Source organism: Carassius carassius, chromosome 20 (assembly GCF_963082965.1).
Source record: "Carassius carassius chromosome 20, fCarCar2.1, whole genome shotgun sequence".
In the NCBI taxonomy this organism is placed as follows: domain Eukaryota; kingdom Metazoa; phylum Chordata; class Actinopteri; order Cypriniformes; family Cyprinidae; genus Carassius; species Carassius carassius.
Window position 1 is genome coordinate 3596366 of NC_081774.1, and position 19138 is coordinate 3615503.

The following is a 19138-nucleotide window of genomic DNA, read 5'->3' on the forward strand; positions in this document are numbered from 1 at the left end:
TTTTAAAATTTGAAAAATTTCATAATCATTTTACTCCTCAGGTTGTTTCTCGTTCTCCAACAGTAATATATCATTCTCTCTCTCTCTCTCAAAAAAAAAAATAATTTTCCCAGTGACATTTTGAAAACATTGATTAGAAAAAAGCGAAGGCGGTGCATTTTCACGTAGCGCTGACGAGGTAATTTAAATGCACTTCACAGTTCCTCGTTCAGGATGTGTGCTGAGTTTTCTCGGTAAGCCACAACGTGATTGTATCAGTTCTGCCAGGGCTGCTCAGAGTTTCACACACTCTTCTACCAAAGGCATCGGTGAGTGAAACCAATATTTGATGCTCAGAATGAGCCTCAATCCAAATGTATATTAACTGTGTTACTGTGTGTTTGCTTTTGTTTGATTTTATTACAGCAGAAATCTGACATCAGCAACCAGATAGATACCAATGGATAATTCTAGTGATGAATATCTCAACAGCTTTTTCAATGAATACAATGACCCGCCATATGAAGGAGAAGTCGTAGACGGAGAGGTTGCTTTATGCAAGAAAAACGATGTGCTCCACTTTGGAGCAACAGTTCTCCCAGCCTTCTACTCCATTATGTTCTTTATGAGCTTGTTTGGAAATGGACTGGTGCTGTGCATCATCTACAAATATGAGAAGCTCAGCACGGTTAACAACATATTCTTGCTCAACCTCGTCATTTCAGACCTCATCTTCACCTTTAGCCTCCCTTTCTGGGCAGTCTACCACAAGTCTGAATGGATCTTTGGCCAAGGCCTTTGCAAGTTGGTGGGAAGCTGTTATTTCATCGGCTTCAACAGCTCCATCCTCTTCCTCACCCTCATCACCTTTGACCGCTACCTTGCAGTGGTCCACGCCATCTCTGCAGCCAAGAGCAGAAGGAAGGCGTACGGGTTTGCATCATCCGCCGTTATCTGGGTGATCAGTATTTTGGCTAGTATAAAGGATATAGTTTTATACGATGTGATGAATGGTGGAGATGGTTTGCTGTGCGAAATGACTGGTTACCACCAGATTTTCCTCACAAAATGGGAGCTGATTGGTTATTATCAGCAGTTTTTCCTGTTCTTCTTGGTGCCTCTGTTCATCGTCCTGTACTGCTACATCCGCATCACCATCAGGATCATATTCACTCGCTTGGCGGAGAAGTGCAGGGCGGTCAAACTCATCTTTGTCATCGTCTTTACCTTCTTCATCTGCTGGACGCCTTACAATGTGGTCATCCTGTTGAAAGCCATCAAGAGATCCTTTGGAGAGCAGAACAATTGCTCAGATGCCCTCGACTATGCACTGTACGTCACACGAAACTTCGCCTACCTGTACTTCTGCATCAGCCCTGTCTTCTACACTTTTTTGGGGAAGAAGTTTCAAACCCATTTTCTGAAGCTTTTGTCCAAGAAGATACCGTGTCTGAAAATCGATTATGCCATGCCGTCAACAACCAGTAAAACCACATCAACCAGGAGCCCAATCACTGACTACTGAACATGAACAGGACTACAAGAATGTGGTTTGTATGTGTGAAATGCAATGCTGGATAAATGTATTGTTAGCAGGACACAAATACTAATGACAAGATAAAAGAAAAACTAAGAATCCAAAGTGTAATGTTCCCTTTGAGTGTAATGTTCAGTAATTTCTCATTCTGTGCATATTAATGACTAGTATATGCCTAATGAGTTCAATTTGAGCTCATTTAGAAAAACCATAGATAACAATAGTAATATTTTACTTTCCACTTGTTTCTATGTATATATGTAAATATTTTGTCACAAATACATTTGATATCAGAAATATTTTTTGAAATTAACTATATTAGCAAATGTATTAATGAAAACATAAGTCAAATTTATTTTACTTAAAAAAACATATATATGTCAAAGGTATTTGAGACATTGCCACATACTGTGTATCATGTAACCTAAATCCTAATCTATGGATTCCTTTGCCATTTAATCTCTCTTTACTTGTGGAATTTTCTCTTTTGTGTAAAATTATTGTTGTAAAGACTTCTATAGGTTTATTCAGTGCCATTAATTGCTGGTGTATTCTGAGAAAGAAAAAAAAGTGACAGGAAGTTTCATGATATGATCTATTCCCTCTATTTGGTGACCTGTTCTATGGACAGTATAAAAGATCACGCATTTGTCAAGTTCTCTGAAATTAGTAAACTTCCTGTCTTGTCAAAACCTAAATAACTGTTCATAAGAGCATTGGTATTCATCCGATCTGTATTTTAAGATGAACTCATTCTCTGTTGTACATTCTTTTTGTTCTCTAAAATAATTTTAAGGCATGACAATAAATCATTATAAATGATCTGTTTGGTTGTGGTTGTGGTCATACTAACTAACCATCTCTTAGTGCTTTGCAGTTGACACTTTTCTTTTTAAGAATGGCTTAATCAAAAATGAGGTCACTGTACTGTTGGTTTCTATGCCTGTTATCAAGCAGCAGATTGTATGAGCTTTACTGTTTATAATCCTAACTGACTCATTTGCTCATGGGTAATTGAACATTTGAAACACAAAAAATTAATTCAGTAATTCAAAACTTTCATCCACCATATCTTGCCAAATAAGAATGTTGCAAAATTCTGCAGAAATACCAAATACATTATTTCCAAATAGAAATGACAATCGCCTTTCACAGGGCTGTTTAATTCTGATGTTCTTGGAATTGATTCTGATTCCAGGTTCTAGAATGAATTCTTTGCCATTTTCTACCATTTCTTTTTTTCTTTAATGAAAGATTGCAAGATTGAACATCTTGCCGTGACCACAGGGTATAAACAAAGACAATAGACTTTATTAAGGCCATGTAACTGACAATCGATTAGCTAGCCTGCATTTTGGACAAATTTGGCATGTAATGAATGAAAAACACTTACAACAAACACTAAAATTGAATAATAAGCAATATAGAGTTACTATAATAAAAAATTGTTCATAAATGGCTAGAATGTTACAGTGTGATATATACCCAGGGCCGTGCACAAACATTTTTAGGGGCAGTGCCCAGTGCTCAAACCAAAAAAGTGGGCACAACGTTGTCGAGCCTGCTTCTGCCTTCATCTCCAATGGAAGTAGGGAAGAGTGGGGTAAGTTGAGCCAGTGGGTAAGTTGACCCATACCCTGCATCTTGGCAACTATACACTTTTACTGTCATGTGACAATGTATTGTAGAGCCACGCATCATTTCTGCCAGACTGTGAAAAGAGGAAACACTTTGGGGGAATGGAAGGCCGTAACCAGGGTTTGAAACCTAGTGTGGTCTGGGTGGAAATTGTGCTATAATAACCCCACTCATTATATACACTAAACACTTTAAAAGAGACAGATGTTTTCTCTGTATTTGTATCTGTATAATTTCTATAATTTCATTCAGTAATACATATAGGCCTATTACTGATATAGTTTTCATTAATAACCATTGCTATATAGACGATAACTGTGTCTAGTGTCCTTATGAGTGTTGTTGGCATGACTTGTTTTAGTGAAAATTTAACTACAATATAAAATTGCATAGATGAAAATACTTGTTCTACAGATCTCTGCACTGGTGTTATATGCTACTGTTTTGATAGTGTTGATAACGTTTGCCTTACAGTATGTGGTATCCTGTCAGCAATAACATGTCTGTGGGCTTTTTGATTAATATCAGTTTAAGTTCAGGCAGTGTTGCCAGATATTGCTTGCTATTTAGAAACAAACAATTAAATATTGAAATTTAAACTTCATTTCGTTGGTTTTATGTTGTTAAAGTTAACTTTAAGAAAAGAAATATGACTGTCTGTAAAAGGAAATTATTTAATTCGTTTTTAAATTATTATTAATTTCACATAAGTTTGAATCAGATTCAGTCAGATGGTCATTTTACACACTGACTCAACTTGGGTCAACTTACCCCAAACCTGGGGCAAACTGAGCCATGGGAACCCTTTTTTTTTAATACGAAGCCATATTTTTTAGAACCCTTTGTCATAGATAACTTCTGATAATTTAAAATGATAGGAATACTTTCATTTGGATTTTCTAGTAGAAAATATCCATATACAAAATATGATGAATACGCAGTCTTTCCATGCAGTTTCATTAAAGTCTAAAATAAGAACCATATAATAGCATTATGAGCTAATTAATAATGTATATTTCAGATAAAAATCAAGTCAAATCATATCAAATTGAGCTTTATTGTAATTCTGCTACATGTGTGTGTTTGGTCATGGCACAGAGGACACATCCTGGCCACCAGTACTTGTGCTGTAACGAAGCAAGAGTTTTATTTACCCAAAGGTGTCCAGTTCCCACTGAGGAGTATACTTGGGAGAGAAGAGCCCTGCGATGGTCTTCTGAGATGAATATCTTTCCTGGTGGGCATGCAGGTGGAATGGGCTGTTGTTGAGCTCGTTCGCGGAGCATTTCGTCTGGGTCCCATTGAATGGGGTTAACAAATAATTTGGTAAGTAAGATTGGCTCTGGTTCTTCAGGGGTTTCTTCAAGGGCGTGGAGAAGGGACAGAGTATCCGCTCTGGTCTTTTTAGATCCGGGGCGATAGACGATATGGAAAAGAAATCTTGTAAAAAATAAAGCCCACCTGGCTTGTTGCGGGTTGAGTCTTTTGGCTTCCTTCAGGTATTTGAGGTTCTTATGATCAGTAAGTACGAGAAATGGTTGTCTGGCACCCTCTAGCCAATGTCTCCACTCTTCCAACGCCAGTTTCACCGCTAGGAGTTCTCTGTTGCTCAACCTCAACAATGAATTTCTTTTCTGATCTGGATGTTGAAGCAGTGGGGCTGTGGTAAAGGCGGTTGTCAGAGCTTGGAATGCTTGTTCAGCTTCATGGTTCAGTTGAAGGGTCTTGGGTTTCCCTTTGAAGAGGGAGGTAAGGGGTGTAGTAATCATACTGTATTTATGAATGAACCTGCGGAAAAAGTTGGCGAAGCCAAGAAATCTTTGGAGCTCCTTGATGGTCTTTCGTGCTGGCCATGATGTGATAGCTTGGGTCTTTCGATCGTCCATCCTCACCCCTTCCTGGGTGATTGTGTATCCTAAGAACTCAATGGATTGCTGGTGAAAAACACACTTCTCGGCTTTTACAAAGAGGGAGAATTCTCTAAGACGTTGGAGTACCTGGGTAACATGACACTGGTGATCTTTTTCATTGGGTGGGTAAATGAGGATGTCATCTATGTAGAAGAGAGCAAAACGGTTCAGATAATCATGGAGGACATCATCCATTAAGCTTTGAAAGACAGAGGTGGTGTTTACTAGACCGTACGGCATCACCAAGTATTCGTAGTGTCCACCAGGGGCGATGAAAGCCGTTTTCCACTCATCTCCCTCTCTAATCCTGACCAGGTTGTATGCACTCCGTAGGTCTAACTTGGTGAAGATACGGGCATCCTGGAGCTGTTCGAGAGAAGATGGAATTAGTGGAAGAGGATAGCTGAACTTTACCGTTATTTTATTTAGAGCTCTGTAGTCGATGCATAGTCTCAACCCTCCATCCTTTTTCGGAACAAAGAAGAAACTAACCGCTGCTGGAGAAGTAGATGGCCGGTGTGGTGGGAGCTTAGAGGCTGCTAGGGGGTTAAAAACATCTGCAAAGGAGGCATAACAAGGTGGGAAATTGACAGACTGGTTTTCCTTGGGACTCTCAATGGACGTTGAATTCAATAGCATTGTGACAGGCTGGTTATGAACATAGGGCATGGAATGACTTGGGCGTTTTGACATTTACAACCCCACTTAAGAATTTTCCCCGTGGTCCAGTCTATAAAAGGTTGGTGCTGAATCAGCCAAGGGCGGCCGAGTATCAGTTCTGCATGACTATTGGTATGTATGAGTGGTGTAAATTGCTCTTGGTGTTTAGGTTCAACACAAATGGTGATTGGTGCAATTTGAGATGTCACGCACCTTTTATTTAACATTTCTCCTGTGACCGCGTAGATGGAGTATGGCTGTGGAGTTCTAATCCTTTGGAGACAATGGGTCTTAACGAATTTCCCTGAAATGAAATTTCCAGCTGATCCAGAGTCAACAATGGCGGTAGGCTCTACATCGAGACCTCTAAGCTTCAAAGTCACAGAGATGATTAGTGGGTTAGAAACAGAGTGTTGAGGAAGTATCGAACTCACCACTAACCGTGGGGGACAAGATGGGCTGGTACATGTGAAATGGTCACCACTCCCGCAGTACAGGCACAATTTCTGTTCTCTTCGACGATTTCTTTCCTCCGGAGATAAACGTTGGGAGATGAGTGTGCTGACCAGCTGGCCCCCATCTTCACAAAGATCTTCAACAGATCGCTGGAGCTGTGCGAAGTCCCTTCATGCTTCAAACGCTCCACCATCATCCCCATCCCAAAGAAATCCAAAATTACAGGACTAAATGACTACAGGCCTGTGGCTCTAACGTCTGTAGTCATGAAGTCATTTGAAAAACTGGTGCTGGCCCACCTGAAGGACATCACTGGACACTTGCTAGATCCTCTTCAGTTTGCCTACAGACCAAACAGGTCTGTGGACGATGCAGTAAACATCGGACTCCATTATGTTCTGCAACACCTAGACAGACCGGGGACCTATGTGAGGATCCTGTTTGTGGACTTCAGCTCTGCCTTCAACACGATCATCCCAAACCTCCTCCTGCCCAAACTAACTCAGCTCTCCGTGCCCACCTCCGTCTGTCAGTGGATCAACAGCTTCCTGACAGACAGGCAGCAGCTAGTGAGGCTGGGAAAATACACATCCAGCACCCGTACAATCAGCACCGGAGCTCCCCAGGGCTGTGTTCTCTCCCCACTGCTCTTCTCCCTGTACACTAATGACTGCACATCTAAGGACCCCTCTGTCAAGCTCCTGAAGTTTGCAGATGACACCACACTCATCGGCCTCATTCAGGACGGTGACGAGTCTGCTTACAGACAGGAGGTTAAAGAGCTGGCTGTCTGGTGCAGTCTCAACAACCTGGAGCTTAACACGCTCAAAACAGTGGAGATGATCGTGGACTTCAGGAGAAACCCCCCTGCACTCCCCCCACTCACCATCATGAACAGCACTGTGACTGCAGTGGAGTCATTCAGGTTCCTGGGCACCACTATCTCTCAGGACCTGAAGTGGGACATTCACATTGACTCCATTGTGAAAAAGGCCCAGCAGAGGTTGTACTTCCTTCGCCAGCTGAGGAAGTTTAACCTGCCACAGGATCTGCTGAAACAGTTCTACTCCACCATCATCGAATCCATCCTCTGCACTTCAGTAACTGTCTGCTTCAGCTCAGCTTCTAAATCGGACCTCAGAAGACTACAGAGGGTAGTCCGGACTGCTGAGCGAATTATCGGTACAACCCTCCCATCTATTCAAGAACTGTACTTATCCAGAGTGAGCAAAAGGGCTGTTAAAATCACTCTGGACCCCTCACATCCAGCACACTCCCTCTTTGAACTGTTGCCATCTGGTCGACGCTACAGAGCACTGAGCACCAGAACGACCAGACACAGGAACAGTTTCTTCCCTCAGGCAATCCATCTTATGAACAGCTGATAATAACTGTGGGACACACTACACTATTTATATTTATATTCACTACACTTTTTATCCAACACACATACTTAGCGTACACGTAAATCTTTTGCACATAATATACATGTACATACATGGAACACACTATACTACTTATATTTATATACACATACACTTAATTATCCAAACACACATACTTAGCGTACAGTTACAATTTTTCCACATAATATACATGTACATACATAAATGCTCTTTTTAATATACCTGCCATACATTGTCAATTTGTATATTGTCAATCCTTACCCACCTATTTGTATTTTTTTGTATTTTTTATTCCTTATTGTGTTTTTTGTTCTGTCGCTGTTATGTTGCACTGCGGAGCTCTGTCACGAAAACAAATTCCTCGTATGTGTGAACATACCTGGCAATAAAGCTCATTCTGATTCTGATTCTGAATCTACTTGCATTCTTTCTGGTGGTGGTTCAGCAGCTTTCTCTTGTGTGCTTTCAGCGAGGAATGTTTTCCACTGGGTGTACTTCCCGATAGCAGGACTGGGACCTCAGGGGAACACAGAGAGCTTGCTGCATGAATTTTTCCAATCCCAGATTATCATCATAAATGGCGAGTTGGAGTCGGAGTGCAGGGTTTAATCCTCATCGATACATGGTTAAAAGAGCTTTTTCATTCCATCCACTTGCTGCGGCCAAAGTGCAAAATTCAAGGGAATACTCTGAGACGGTTCTTTTGCCTTGTCGGAGGTCCAAGAGCTGATCGCTGACCAAGGAATCCCCCACCGGGCATCCAAACACTTCCTTGAAATGACAGATGAAGTTCTGTAAGGATGAGGTGATTGTGGATTCCTGGAACCATAGCCCTTGGGCCCATCTCAGTGTTGGCCCAGACAATTGCTGTATGATAAACGAGATTTTAGATCTCTCCGTAGGATACTGATGCGCGTGCTGCTCCAGTGCAAGTGAACATTGTAGTAAAAACCCATTGCAATCCTCCTCGAGAAGGGCGCTGGTCGTGATAGCTTGCCATATACACCAACGTGGGAGTGGAACTAGCGGAAGCGCTATCCTCTGGCTGCGCTGAATTCATCCTTGTTGTTTTTGGGTAAGGCCTTCTGTCAGGATAGACTTCGGGAGACAGAGGTAGGTGAATTCAGAGCAGTGATATATTGAAATATATACAAGTGCTCGATGAATCCTTTATCCTCAAGTGCAAGGTGAAACTCCGTAGTTCAGATGCGGGCAGTATGGTAGTCACATGGGACGGGAATGCAAACAGGTGAGTTCGCTTGGTTCTGTAATGTCAAAGCCACAGTCACAGATCGCTCACTTATATTCTCTTCTTCTTTAGATGCCGAAAACAGTACCAGCCTCGGGGTAATCATAGGAGACTTCAGCGACCGCCGAATCACTGGTAGCAAACTGGTGATCCGTGGTCCTGAGGGTAGGAGAACAAAGACACAGGTTAGTGTAACACCAAAGGTGAGTATACGTTACGTCTGGCTTGCAGGAGCTCAGGAGACAAGTGTGATGAGACTGTGACTGATGTTCCTGTTGGAGGCTTGATGGGGAACTGAGGTACGGGTGAGTGCTGCGGGGGATCTGTGATGCAGGGCAGGTGTGACTAGTTAATAATCAGGGGACTGTGAGCGTTGATGATTGGCGGAGACCGGGCTTGTCAGATCCCTGACACTGTGAACATGTGTAGGACCACAGGGCCCCTTACGAAAAAGAAGTTTATTCAAGTGTGCTATTAGTATACTTCTTTAAAACCAAAAATAGGAAAGTATGCTTTTATGTACTCCTCAGAAATATACTTAAAATGACACAAATATACTTGACTTAAACTTACAAAAAGACTAAATATATTTGAGCTATACTCCTAGAATCCATGTTTTCATTATTATTTGGTAGAGGGTGCTAGTACACATCTTCTGTACAGAATAAAAAAAAAACACAAGTGAAGAAGAAAAAAGAAACAACAGCTACTATACCAGGGGGGCAGGGTTTCATATTTTATTGAAGCTTCCCTGGGAGCTGCCATTGATTAGCAGACCCCCACCTGCTGTTAGCATTCCATTGACTCCCATTAATTTTGGCGTCACTTTGACAGCAAATAACTTTACATCTGAGGCTTTTAAAGACTCCATTTGTCCATAAATTATTTCTAAAGAAACACAAAAATGTATAAAAGGCTCCATTACCTTGTATCTTACGTTATGGCCCTGTAGAAGCAGTTTTTGTAAAAATAGGCTAATGATTGCGTCATAACTAGCGACTCTCTGTCGCACAGTAGAGAACTTACCGTATGGACAGGAGGAGAAGCTCGCAGGCAATCTTTTACTGTCTATGAGACAATCAGGGGGACGATTAATACTAAATACTATGAAAAATAACAAAATAATTAATCAGAATACTTATCAAAATTTGCTCCTGTGGTGATTCAGATTTCTCTTGGCACAGCGATTAGAAGTCTACAATTGTCAGACAGGTTGCTCACGTGACATCTACGTCATCAAGCTCAGTTTGAGTCTGCGCAGTACGCTCAACCCCCAGGAAGTGCGTGCTTCTAATTGACTTCACTGGTCTCTGTTGAATCCAATGGGGTCGCTGTGTCCATTTCTTTTACTGTCTAGGTATTATACACTAACACATGATACTAACACATGTAGTATAACACGATCATCTGGCATGAAACAGCATCAAACCTGTAAAATTATGAAATAAAATGTTGACCGATGAAGAGGTAATAATTTCAGTCAAGCTTTGGGGTGTTGATTGGTCATTCTGAATCCAAGTCAGTCTTTTTTTCAGATTTTTGTTCAAAATGTTAATTTTTTTTAATGAAACTTACCCACATTAAAGAGTTTAAAAAAGACTGCATGAGGCTAGAATAAGATGTTTTTGTTTACAAGCAGATGCCCTGTTCTTTCTTTGGATGCTTGGTAAGTTCAGATATTCATAAAACAACATATATACATATTAAAACCTAAATAGGCACAAAGTAGTATACTTAAAGTATGATGTAAAGTTCACTTAAAGAAAACTTATGAGTATATTTGCAGTATAAACTAGTAGTTTACTGAGACTATACTTCAAAGTGTACAAAGTATTTAATTAGTAAACTATCAGTATACCTATAAGTTCACTTATAGTATAACTGCAGTACAAACTACAAACATAGAGGTAAACTAGTAGTGTACTCAAAGTTTGCTACTGTTATACTTAAAAGATATTTAAAAGTATACTTTTATATACTAGAAAGTGGTCCAGTTTAGTCCCAAGGAGTATTGAAACAGTACACTTACAAGTATACTACTAGAACACTGATATTTGTATACTTGCTTCATAAAGTATACAAACATAATTGAACTTTACTTAAGTATACTTAGTAAAATAAACTTGAAGTATACTACTTTTTGGTAAGGGGCTACATACTAATTAAACATAAATATAAATATACAACAATTTAAGTATTGAAGAAAAACAATTATAGACCTTTACATAACTGATATACTATAAATAGTTGGCTATACGTACACACAATCTGAGACTGTACAAGAACTTTGGATAAATAGTACTTATATATCATTGCTCTTTTCTTGGTTTTGATTGCTTCCATTGTCCTCATTTGTAAGTCGCTTTGGATAAAAGCATCTGCTAAATGACTAAATGTAATGTGGCGGGGAGAGTGATCACACAGACGACAGTAATGCAAGTCCTCAGATTGACCAGTGGATGAGAGTAGACAGTGCGGAGTGCAATGCACAAGTAAACATTATCAAATTGGTTTATAAAACTGTCTAGTGCACATACAGAGGTATATTTGTGCTTATTTATAAACTTTAAATTAATTCAAAATCTCTTAAAATCTCTTCTGAATTCATATACATATCTTTCCATTTCCGTTTTTTCACAAACAATCATTTTTTGTCGTCAAAACACAGTTTCCCAGAAACAGTTGTCCACAAACAGCCTCCTGTGAGGAATCAAATCACATCCAAGCCCAACAAACTATTCATCCAATCAAATCCAGCCACCCCAGGGACGACCAATCAGAAGCCAGTCGCTATCCAGACATCAAGTCAGCGTCCAGAAAATCAGTGCGGAATGTGCGTACGTGCGCGGGTGGGGTGAATGACGTAACCACGATCATAACTGGAGAAAAGAAAAAACAGAAATCAAGCTGACGGAGCGTTTCCATTGGTTACAGGCTCCTGGTACCCAGGAAAGAGGATGTAGCATCTCCTGCGGTAGCTTAGCAAGCAGGGCAAATGTGAGGTAAGGGCGGCTGTTGCGCGGGTAAATATGGGACGGATAATGGCCATATGAACGAGAAGGTGATGATTCACCGGCAGGTGATACTGACCCAGGTGAGTGAGTGTGTGTGTGTGTGTGTGTGTGTGTGTGTATTACACCGATGTAAGTTACCGCTAGCAAGGCGTGATGTGCGACGTCTGTAGCCAGGGGCAGTGGTTGACAGTACGGTAACAGTCAGGAGGCTTCAGTAGTGCACGGCGCTGCCAAATAATGCTGATTTAAAAGCTGTTGCGATTTATTTTGCCTAGTGTTATTCAGATAATGTTCGTCATCAGTCAAGGCCTCGCGTGTCTTTGTGTGGGGCGCGCGCGTTGGCGTGCACGTGCGTGTGTATTTGGCCCAGATGAGCATCCTCATCCTCATCCTCATTCCTGAAGCCTAAACTCGACACAGCAACACTACACCTAAAGCCATATAAAATATGTATTCGTATGTGTGTGTGTTATATTTATACATATATGAAGCCATAAGTATTACATAAATGTAAAAATAAAATGTAAATATAATAATAAAAAAAAAACATGACAAGTGAAGTAATGTGACGCGCGTGTGTGTGTGTGTGTGTGTGTATATATATATATATATATATATATATATATATATATATATATATATATATATATATATATTTCACATCAAAAACTATATTTACTTTTTTAGATTGTTGAAGGTTAGCTAACTGTAGCAGGGAGGGGTATAAAAATTAATTGAGTAAAAAATACTGTCAGTAAATGTATTAAATACATTTAATTGGGATAAAAATAAATATATTTTTACAATAATAAAACTCTGAGGGTCGTTAAATAAATCACAAACTACACAAACACCATCTTAAACCTTACAATCTATATATAAAACTACTTCACTACTAAAATGTCTACACCAAATTTCCATCCTAAGTTCAAATGAAGTTATGATGAACTGAGACAGTCATAGGTCGATGGTCATTTTTGATTATATAACTGTTTGTGGCTGTATGGTATGATGAAAATATTTACAATGGAAAATAAAAAGCTGTTCCTGTCTTCAAATGACAATTGGAAGTCATCTCAAACATGAATGTTAGATGAAATTCAATAGTAATATAAACAAGCAAATAAAATAATGGATGTAAAAGCTGATGTCTGCGACGGATGATAAGCTGGTTGTCCGTGTTTAGTTGGGGACGTGTGTTCATTACTCAGGGGTCGTTAAGAGCAGAAATCATTTAGCCGAGGAGCAGAGATGAGGTAGATTAGTATTGATTCACCTGAGACCAACAGGCTATTGATCCGCTCTAAAATCAGAAAAGCTTCAGAAGAGGAAAAAAAAGGCCTTGTTCCTTTCCAGCCAGGAGTGCTTCCTGTTGAACGACCTTCACATGATGACGTGGACATTATTGAGTGAACTGACTTCATACGTTTTTATTTATACACGACATTTACTGTAAATATAGTCCCATATTTACAGTAATTATGATTGTAATTTTATAATACATTATTTTCATTAGTATGTCTTATAAGTTACAAATGTGGGAACACTTTGTTAACATTTGCTAATTTCATTAGTTAACATGAACTATGAAAATACTAATAATTAATCTTAGTTAATCTTAATATCTACATTTACTAAGACATTATTCAAATCCAAAGTTTAATGGTCCTGAGCTGACATGGAGAATGAATGGTTGTATTTTTATTAACTAATGTTATCAAAGATGAATAAATACTGTAAGAAATGTATTGTTCATTTTTGGTTGTTAGTTAATGCCTTAACTAATGTGAACTAATGGGATCGCATTGTAAACTGTAACCAAAAATGTATTTATTTATTGTCCTTTTATAATTATAAAAATGAAACCTTTTGAATATATATTTAATCTAACATTAATTGTATTATAATAAAACTATAATAAAACTAAAATACATACTAAAATAATATGCCATAAATTCTGCTAAACTGATGTCACAAAGCATTGCATTTATTCAGTGGCATTTTTATAATCTAAAATGTAAATTAAATATAATTACATGCATTCTAAAGTCTATTTTAAATAAATATGATTATTTAGCTTTTTTATATTATATATATATTTTTTTTTATTTATTTAATGCAATAAAAGCATTTAGCATTTCACAGAAGAACAAAACCAGCAATACTGTCAGTATACAGTGCAAGTGGCATCATGTTATAATTTTCAAAACTGCATTTACATTTATGCATTTAGCAGAAGCTTTTGTACAGTAGAAGAGCATAAGAAATTGGTCACAAAACTAGGAATGTTCATAGTCTGCAATGGTAAACAACCTGCAAAGGTGCAAAAATAGCATCACTGTAGATATGCCATTAAGAATAAATGTAAGATGGTAGCATATTTACTGCGGTGTCCAGCTAGAGTCTGTTCTACGTCACAGAGGAGATTACATTCTTCAGAGCTTCTTTCTAAAAGAATTGTAGCTTGATCTCTGTATTCTGGAGAGAAATATCCCGCTCCTGTAGGCCTGCGTGCTCCGTTATGTAAGTACATTAAGATTCTCTGGTTTCGTTTTGGCTCGGCGAGCCTGACGCTGCTCGAGCTAATGCATCTCATCCTGCGTGAGACACAGACACACACTGTGGTATTTAATGGAGCCTGTCCCCGGGGCCATAATGATTATAATTAATTTATCTGTGTCAGTGTGCTTGCAAGGTGCATTGGTAAAGCTTCCTTTCATCTTGTAAACACAAATGAGCCCAGTGGAAGATTCAGTTTGTTTCGGCGTGTCACAATGAAGTCAACATCAGAATTTGCATTCCTACTATTCTCTGTCAACAAAAAAGAATTAATCCAAGCAGTGACCTCGTTACAAAAATTGATATCTGCCCTTTCATTAACCTTTATGAGGGTCATGTGTGTCAGAGTCTGCTAATGATATTGCTGTGCTGCGGTTGGCCCTCTGCCCTGTGGTGACCTTCCTGCATTGGCCAGGAAATCACGGCAGATGAAGCCCTGACTGATACACGTCTGTTTTCATGCCTTATGTACATGCATTTCAGTTCAGTGCAGTGCAATCTCATACAATCTTTGGTCGGTCAATATAAAATTATATTCTGGAACAAATGGAATATTGCAGATTCAGGTTAAGCATTTGTGGCATAATTCGATACTCTTTGGCTCACTCAGCAAATCGAGGTTACAGTGAGGCACTTAAAATAGAAGTACTTTTTAAAAAAAAAGATATTTCCCACTCTTGCTACTAGTAAATTTCACAAATGATTACAATGAAATGCCATATTACACACTAAGTTAAACATGTAGAAAAACCGAAATCGTATTTTTTGGTAAATCTTTAGTAAGACTACAATAATATATATTTTTTTACAACTTTACAACATTTTGCATTGTACTTAGTGACAATTAATGGTCACTTTAGGCTTAACATTGTCATGGAATTGAAGTTTTCAGTTATTACACTGCTGTTGCAATTACAATGCTTTTGAAAGAAGTCTCTTATGCTCACCAAGGGTGCATTTTTAAAATACAGTAAAATCTGAAATGTTGTGAAATATTATAACAATTTAAATTGGGCTAATTGTTTTCTATTGAATGTGTTCTACAAATTAATTTATTCCTGTAATAGAAATCTGAATTTCCAGCATCATTACTGTAGTCTTCAGTGTCACATGATACTACAGAAATCATTCTAATATGTTGATTTGCTGCTTAAACAAGTATTTATTTCTTTAAAAATAACTTCCTGACCCCAAACATTTGAATAGTTGTTCTGTAATTTATTTTAGATAGTCAGAATTAAGCCATAAATGCTGTTGATTTTGCAATTCAAATCTTTAACAGGAGACGGATGTTTAATTTTGGTCCTTAGGGTTTTATGTCAATAAAGAGTGAACAGAGATCAAGAAACGATATTGAAGTCACAGGAACAGAAATAGGAAATGCCAGACTGAAACCATGGAAGATGGATAAGCTTAATGTATTGGAACAAATAGGTTATATATTTCAGAAATGTATTGCTTGTGTGGTGCAGTCTGACGTGTCATTTTACACTCGTTCATTTTCCTGCTCTGAATTCTAAGCTCTTTTCAGTATGATCTGTCCTGTAAGTTTTCCAGATTTCCCAGTTGAATGGAGGAAGCAGAAACAGCTGATGATTGTGTGTGAAACTGGATTTGCTCCGTGTCCTTTGTGGATGTTTCTGAATGCCGGCATTAGTCTTGTCTACAGTGCATCTTTTGCTTGCAGTGTCACAATGGCTTCAAGTTCATGTTGTGTGAGTTTTGTTGCACTGCAGGCTTCATGCAAACTGGGATGGAGGAGGAGGAAGTGTGGCCTTGGCTTATGCTTAGATTCAGAATAGTTTGGTAACTTCACCCCAGGGTTATAATACAATAGCTGATACAGTTCATTTGCATTTCCTGTTTTACGACAATCATTGCAGGTCATTGTGTCACTCAAGATAACTCCATTTGCACTTGTCACAAAAAATAATACTATGATTTAGTTTTTTTATATTTTTTTGTTTTAGTGGCATAATATTGTGCTTTCTGTAAAAACCTGACACATGTATTATGTTGCATTTATACCAAGTTATCGAGTTACTCACGTATACAGTATTTACTCACCACACATTAATATTTTGCTAAAGATAGATTTTATAAATTTTTATTTTTAAACTGAATTTTTGTCTTTTTTTATCTTATTTTTGTTATGATAATAGCAATGGAAGCTGGTATGGTTTTAAATCACAACAAGATATTTTAATCAGAACATGGTTACTTTAAATTGTATAATATTACACAATATTACTATTTTTACTGTATTTTTTTTATCCGTTTCAAAAACATAAAAAAAACTTACAAACCCCTAATTTTTCAGTCATTTTATGTCAAATGATATTTCATTTATTTAAAGGGGTCATATGATGTGATTTTAAATTTTTCCTTTCTCTTTGGAGTGTTACACGATCTTGGTGCATAAAGAAGATCTGTAAAGTTGCAAAGACTAAAGTCTCGAATCCAAAGAGATATTCTTTATCAAAGTTAAGACTGTCACACCCCCCTAAAATCGCCACATGTCTACATCACTATGTGGAAATATTTGCATAATGCCGCCCAAATATTTGTGCAAAGAAAGAAGGCGTGATTTCATTAACCACTGTTAGTGTTGAAGCAGCCATGTCAGGGAGATGCTTTGTGTATCTAGGCGAAAACAAAAGCAATTTATTTGGCCTTCTGAAAGTAGATGCATTTAGGAATCTTTAAGATTACAACAGAATAGTTATGCATTTTATGGACGACCGTTTCTTGAACCTAGGAGAGGAATAATTATAAATCTGACTTTGCTACGAAAATCTGGCACTTCTGAATCAGCTATTGTAAGTATGTTTTGTTATTAGTTTAAGTAGTGCTAAGGTGGCTAAGGTGCTGGAGCAAATTGCTCATGTTGCCGCCTTTGGCGACAATTTTAGCCCGACAGCACTTGCATAAAATGGTTGTTTGGTTGACATTCGATTTTTGGAAACAAAAAAAACTCCAAACAACAGACCTGGCTCCTCTTTTTGGCATAAGTTCTGTGTCATGTTCTACTAGTACTGCAGCATCCATCTTCCCTGTAGCGTAACACCAGAGCACTGCTGTGTTTACCCTCTGCTTAGAAGTGCATCATTGTAAAGGGTCCATCTGAAACAGTGTCACGCGGCCGTGGTGCAGCATAATGTTCGTTCCGAACGTTGAGTAATTAAATATATCGGTATGGCGGTATATTAAAAATTAATATCGTAACGAAAATATACACCGGTTTTCGGTATGAACCAGTATAACCAGTATTTGGGTAAACTTTATGAGTGAAAAGAGCGCAAATCAAACACAGCATTGTTGTTGTCTCTCCGTGCATCTCTTAGAAATCAGAGCTTGGCAAGAGTAATATCACCTATAATAATACATCATACACGTTCTATTATTTGTATATATTTAAAAGGCAATGATTTAAACTTTAGGCTACGATATTAAACGAATGAATGGAATAAGCACAGCGCACTCACCAATCAAACAGCTGCACTGCGCGTCTCAGTCTCTCAAACACCAAACCAGTTCTCTCTCAAGAGTAGGCTAATAGATATGGATACATTTTTTATACTTGTCCTACATGTTTGCATCTTTACCTTTTGCTGGTTTGCGCGGCACACACACATTTGTTTAGTGAAGTTCACTAAACATTAAGACTCGCTTAAAGAGTTCTGCGTAATGAAAATGTTCGCATTGAACGGTTTCAGTCATGTTCAAATGATCACTAAACGTTTGTCATGACATCTCTCTGCTTGCATGATCAATATTATTTTAGAAATTAATAATTATTTTAGTTTAAAACGGCATACTTGTTCAGTGACAACTATGAAAAAAACATAGCCATAACGGTCTTATCAAGTAACTGTACGGCGTTGTATCCAAATGCAGATACAAAAATGTTGTGATTGTTACAGATACAAATACTGGCTGTTACATGAAAATCTTTATATGTTATGTCATAATTATAAAGTTTTGACAATTTACATATGTAATTGTTGCATAAGGCTATGAATTAATAAGTGTTTATTGATTAAAAAAATCTATTTAATGTCTTTTCATTTACAGTAGTATGAACCACGAGTAGTCGAGTAACTCAAGTATTTTTTAAATAAAAAATCGACTAGTAGAAATCAGTAGTCGTGCAACCCCTATTAAATAGTTTAGGGGTCGATCGATACCTTATGTGTTTTTCAGGGCTGATGCAGATACTGATTATTACAGATCAAGTAGATCGATAACCGATAATTTGAAACGATATTTAGGAAAAATAAAAATGACAATTAATGTCAAAATTAAGAATAACAAGGGCTCTGACGAAAACTTTCTTTAAATGTTTTTAAACTACTTTATTATCGGCAAATCGGTTTTGAAAATGACTGATACCGATAACCATATTATTGATAGTGTGATCTAGTGCATTTTTGATGACAATAGTTTTTTGTATTAAAGCAGAATGTGTGTTCTGTGGAAAATCAGTAAATTAGTTTCATCCTAAAAGTCATTAAAAGATGCTATAAACATGACATCATATATTATGTTGCAGTTATATCAGTTATCGAGTTACTATACAGGTTTTTACTCGCCACACTTTAAAACAAACTTTTTTGGCCAGAGATAGGTTTAATCATTGTATTTGATTAAACTTTGTGAATTTTCTTTTTATTTACATCATGAAAGCCATGGTAGGTAACAAATAACAAACTCTTACGTTGAACACAAAT

At 37.9% G+C, this 19138-nt stretch overlaps 2 protein-coding genes across 3 annotated transcripts in view; both read left to right on the plus strand.

Moving 5' to 3' along the window:
* Nucleotides 1-216: 216 nt before the first annotated feature.
* On the plus strand, nt 217-1621 carry LOC132096071 (C-C chemokine receptor type 4-like). 2 transcript variants are annotated; one of them, XM_059501196.1, is made up of 2 exons: nt 217-308; nt 406-1621. In XM_059501196.1, the coding sequence occupies exon 2, from the start codon at nt 440-442 to the stop codon at nt 1502-1504; it is 1065 nt and encodes a 354-aa protein (XP_059357179.1). In that variant the 5' UTR covers nt 217-308; nt 406-439; the 3' UTR covers nt 1505-1621. The 2 variants fall into 2 exon arrangements, with proteins under 2 accessions (XP_059357179.1, XP_059357180.1); XM_059501197.1 differs by having other exon boundaries at nt 225-308; nt 409-1621.
* Nucleotides 1622-11725: 10104 nt separating this feature from the next.
* hecw1b (HECT, C2 and WW domain containing E3 ubiquitin protein ligase 1b) overlaps nt 11726-19138 on the plus strand; it is a 39229-nt gene continuing 31816 nt past the window's right edge. The window contains exon 1 of the mRNA XM_059501198.1: nt 11726-11929. Within this exon, the coding sequence (XP_059357181.1) occupies nt 11885-11929 (45 nt within the window). The 5' untranslated portion in view covers nt 11726-11884. The remainder of the gene's footprint in view (nt 11930-19138) is intronic.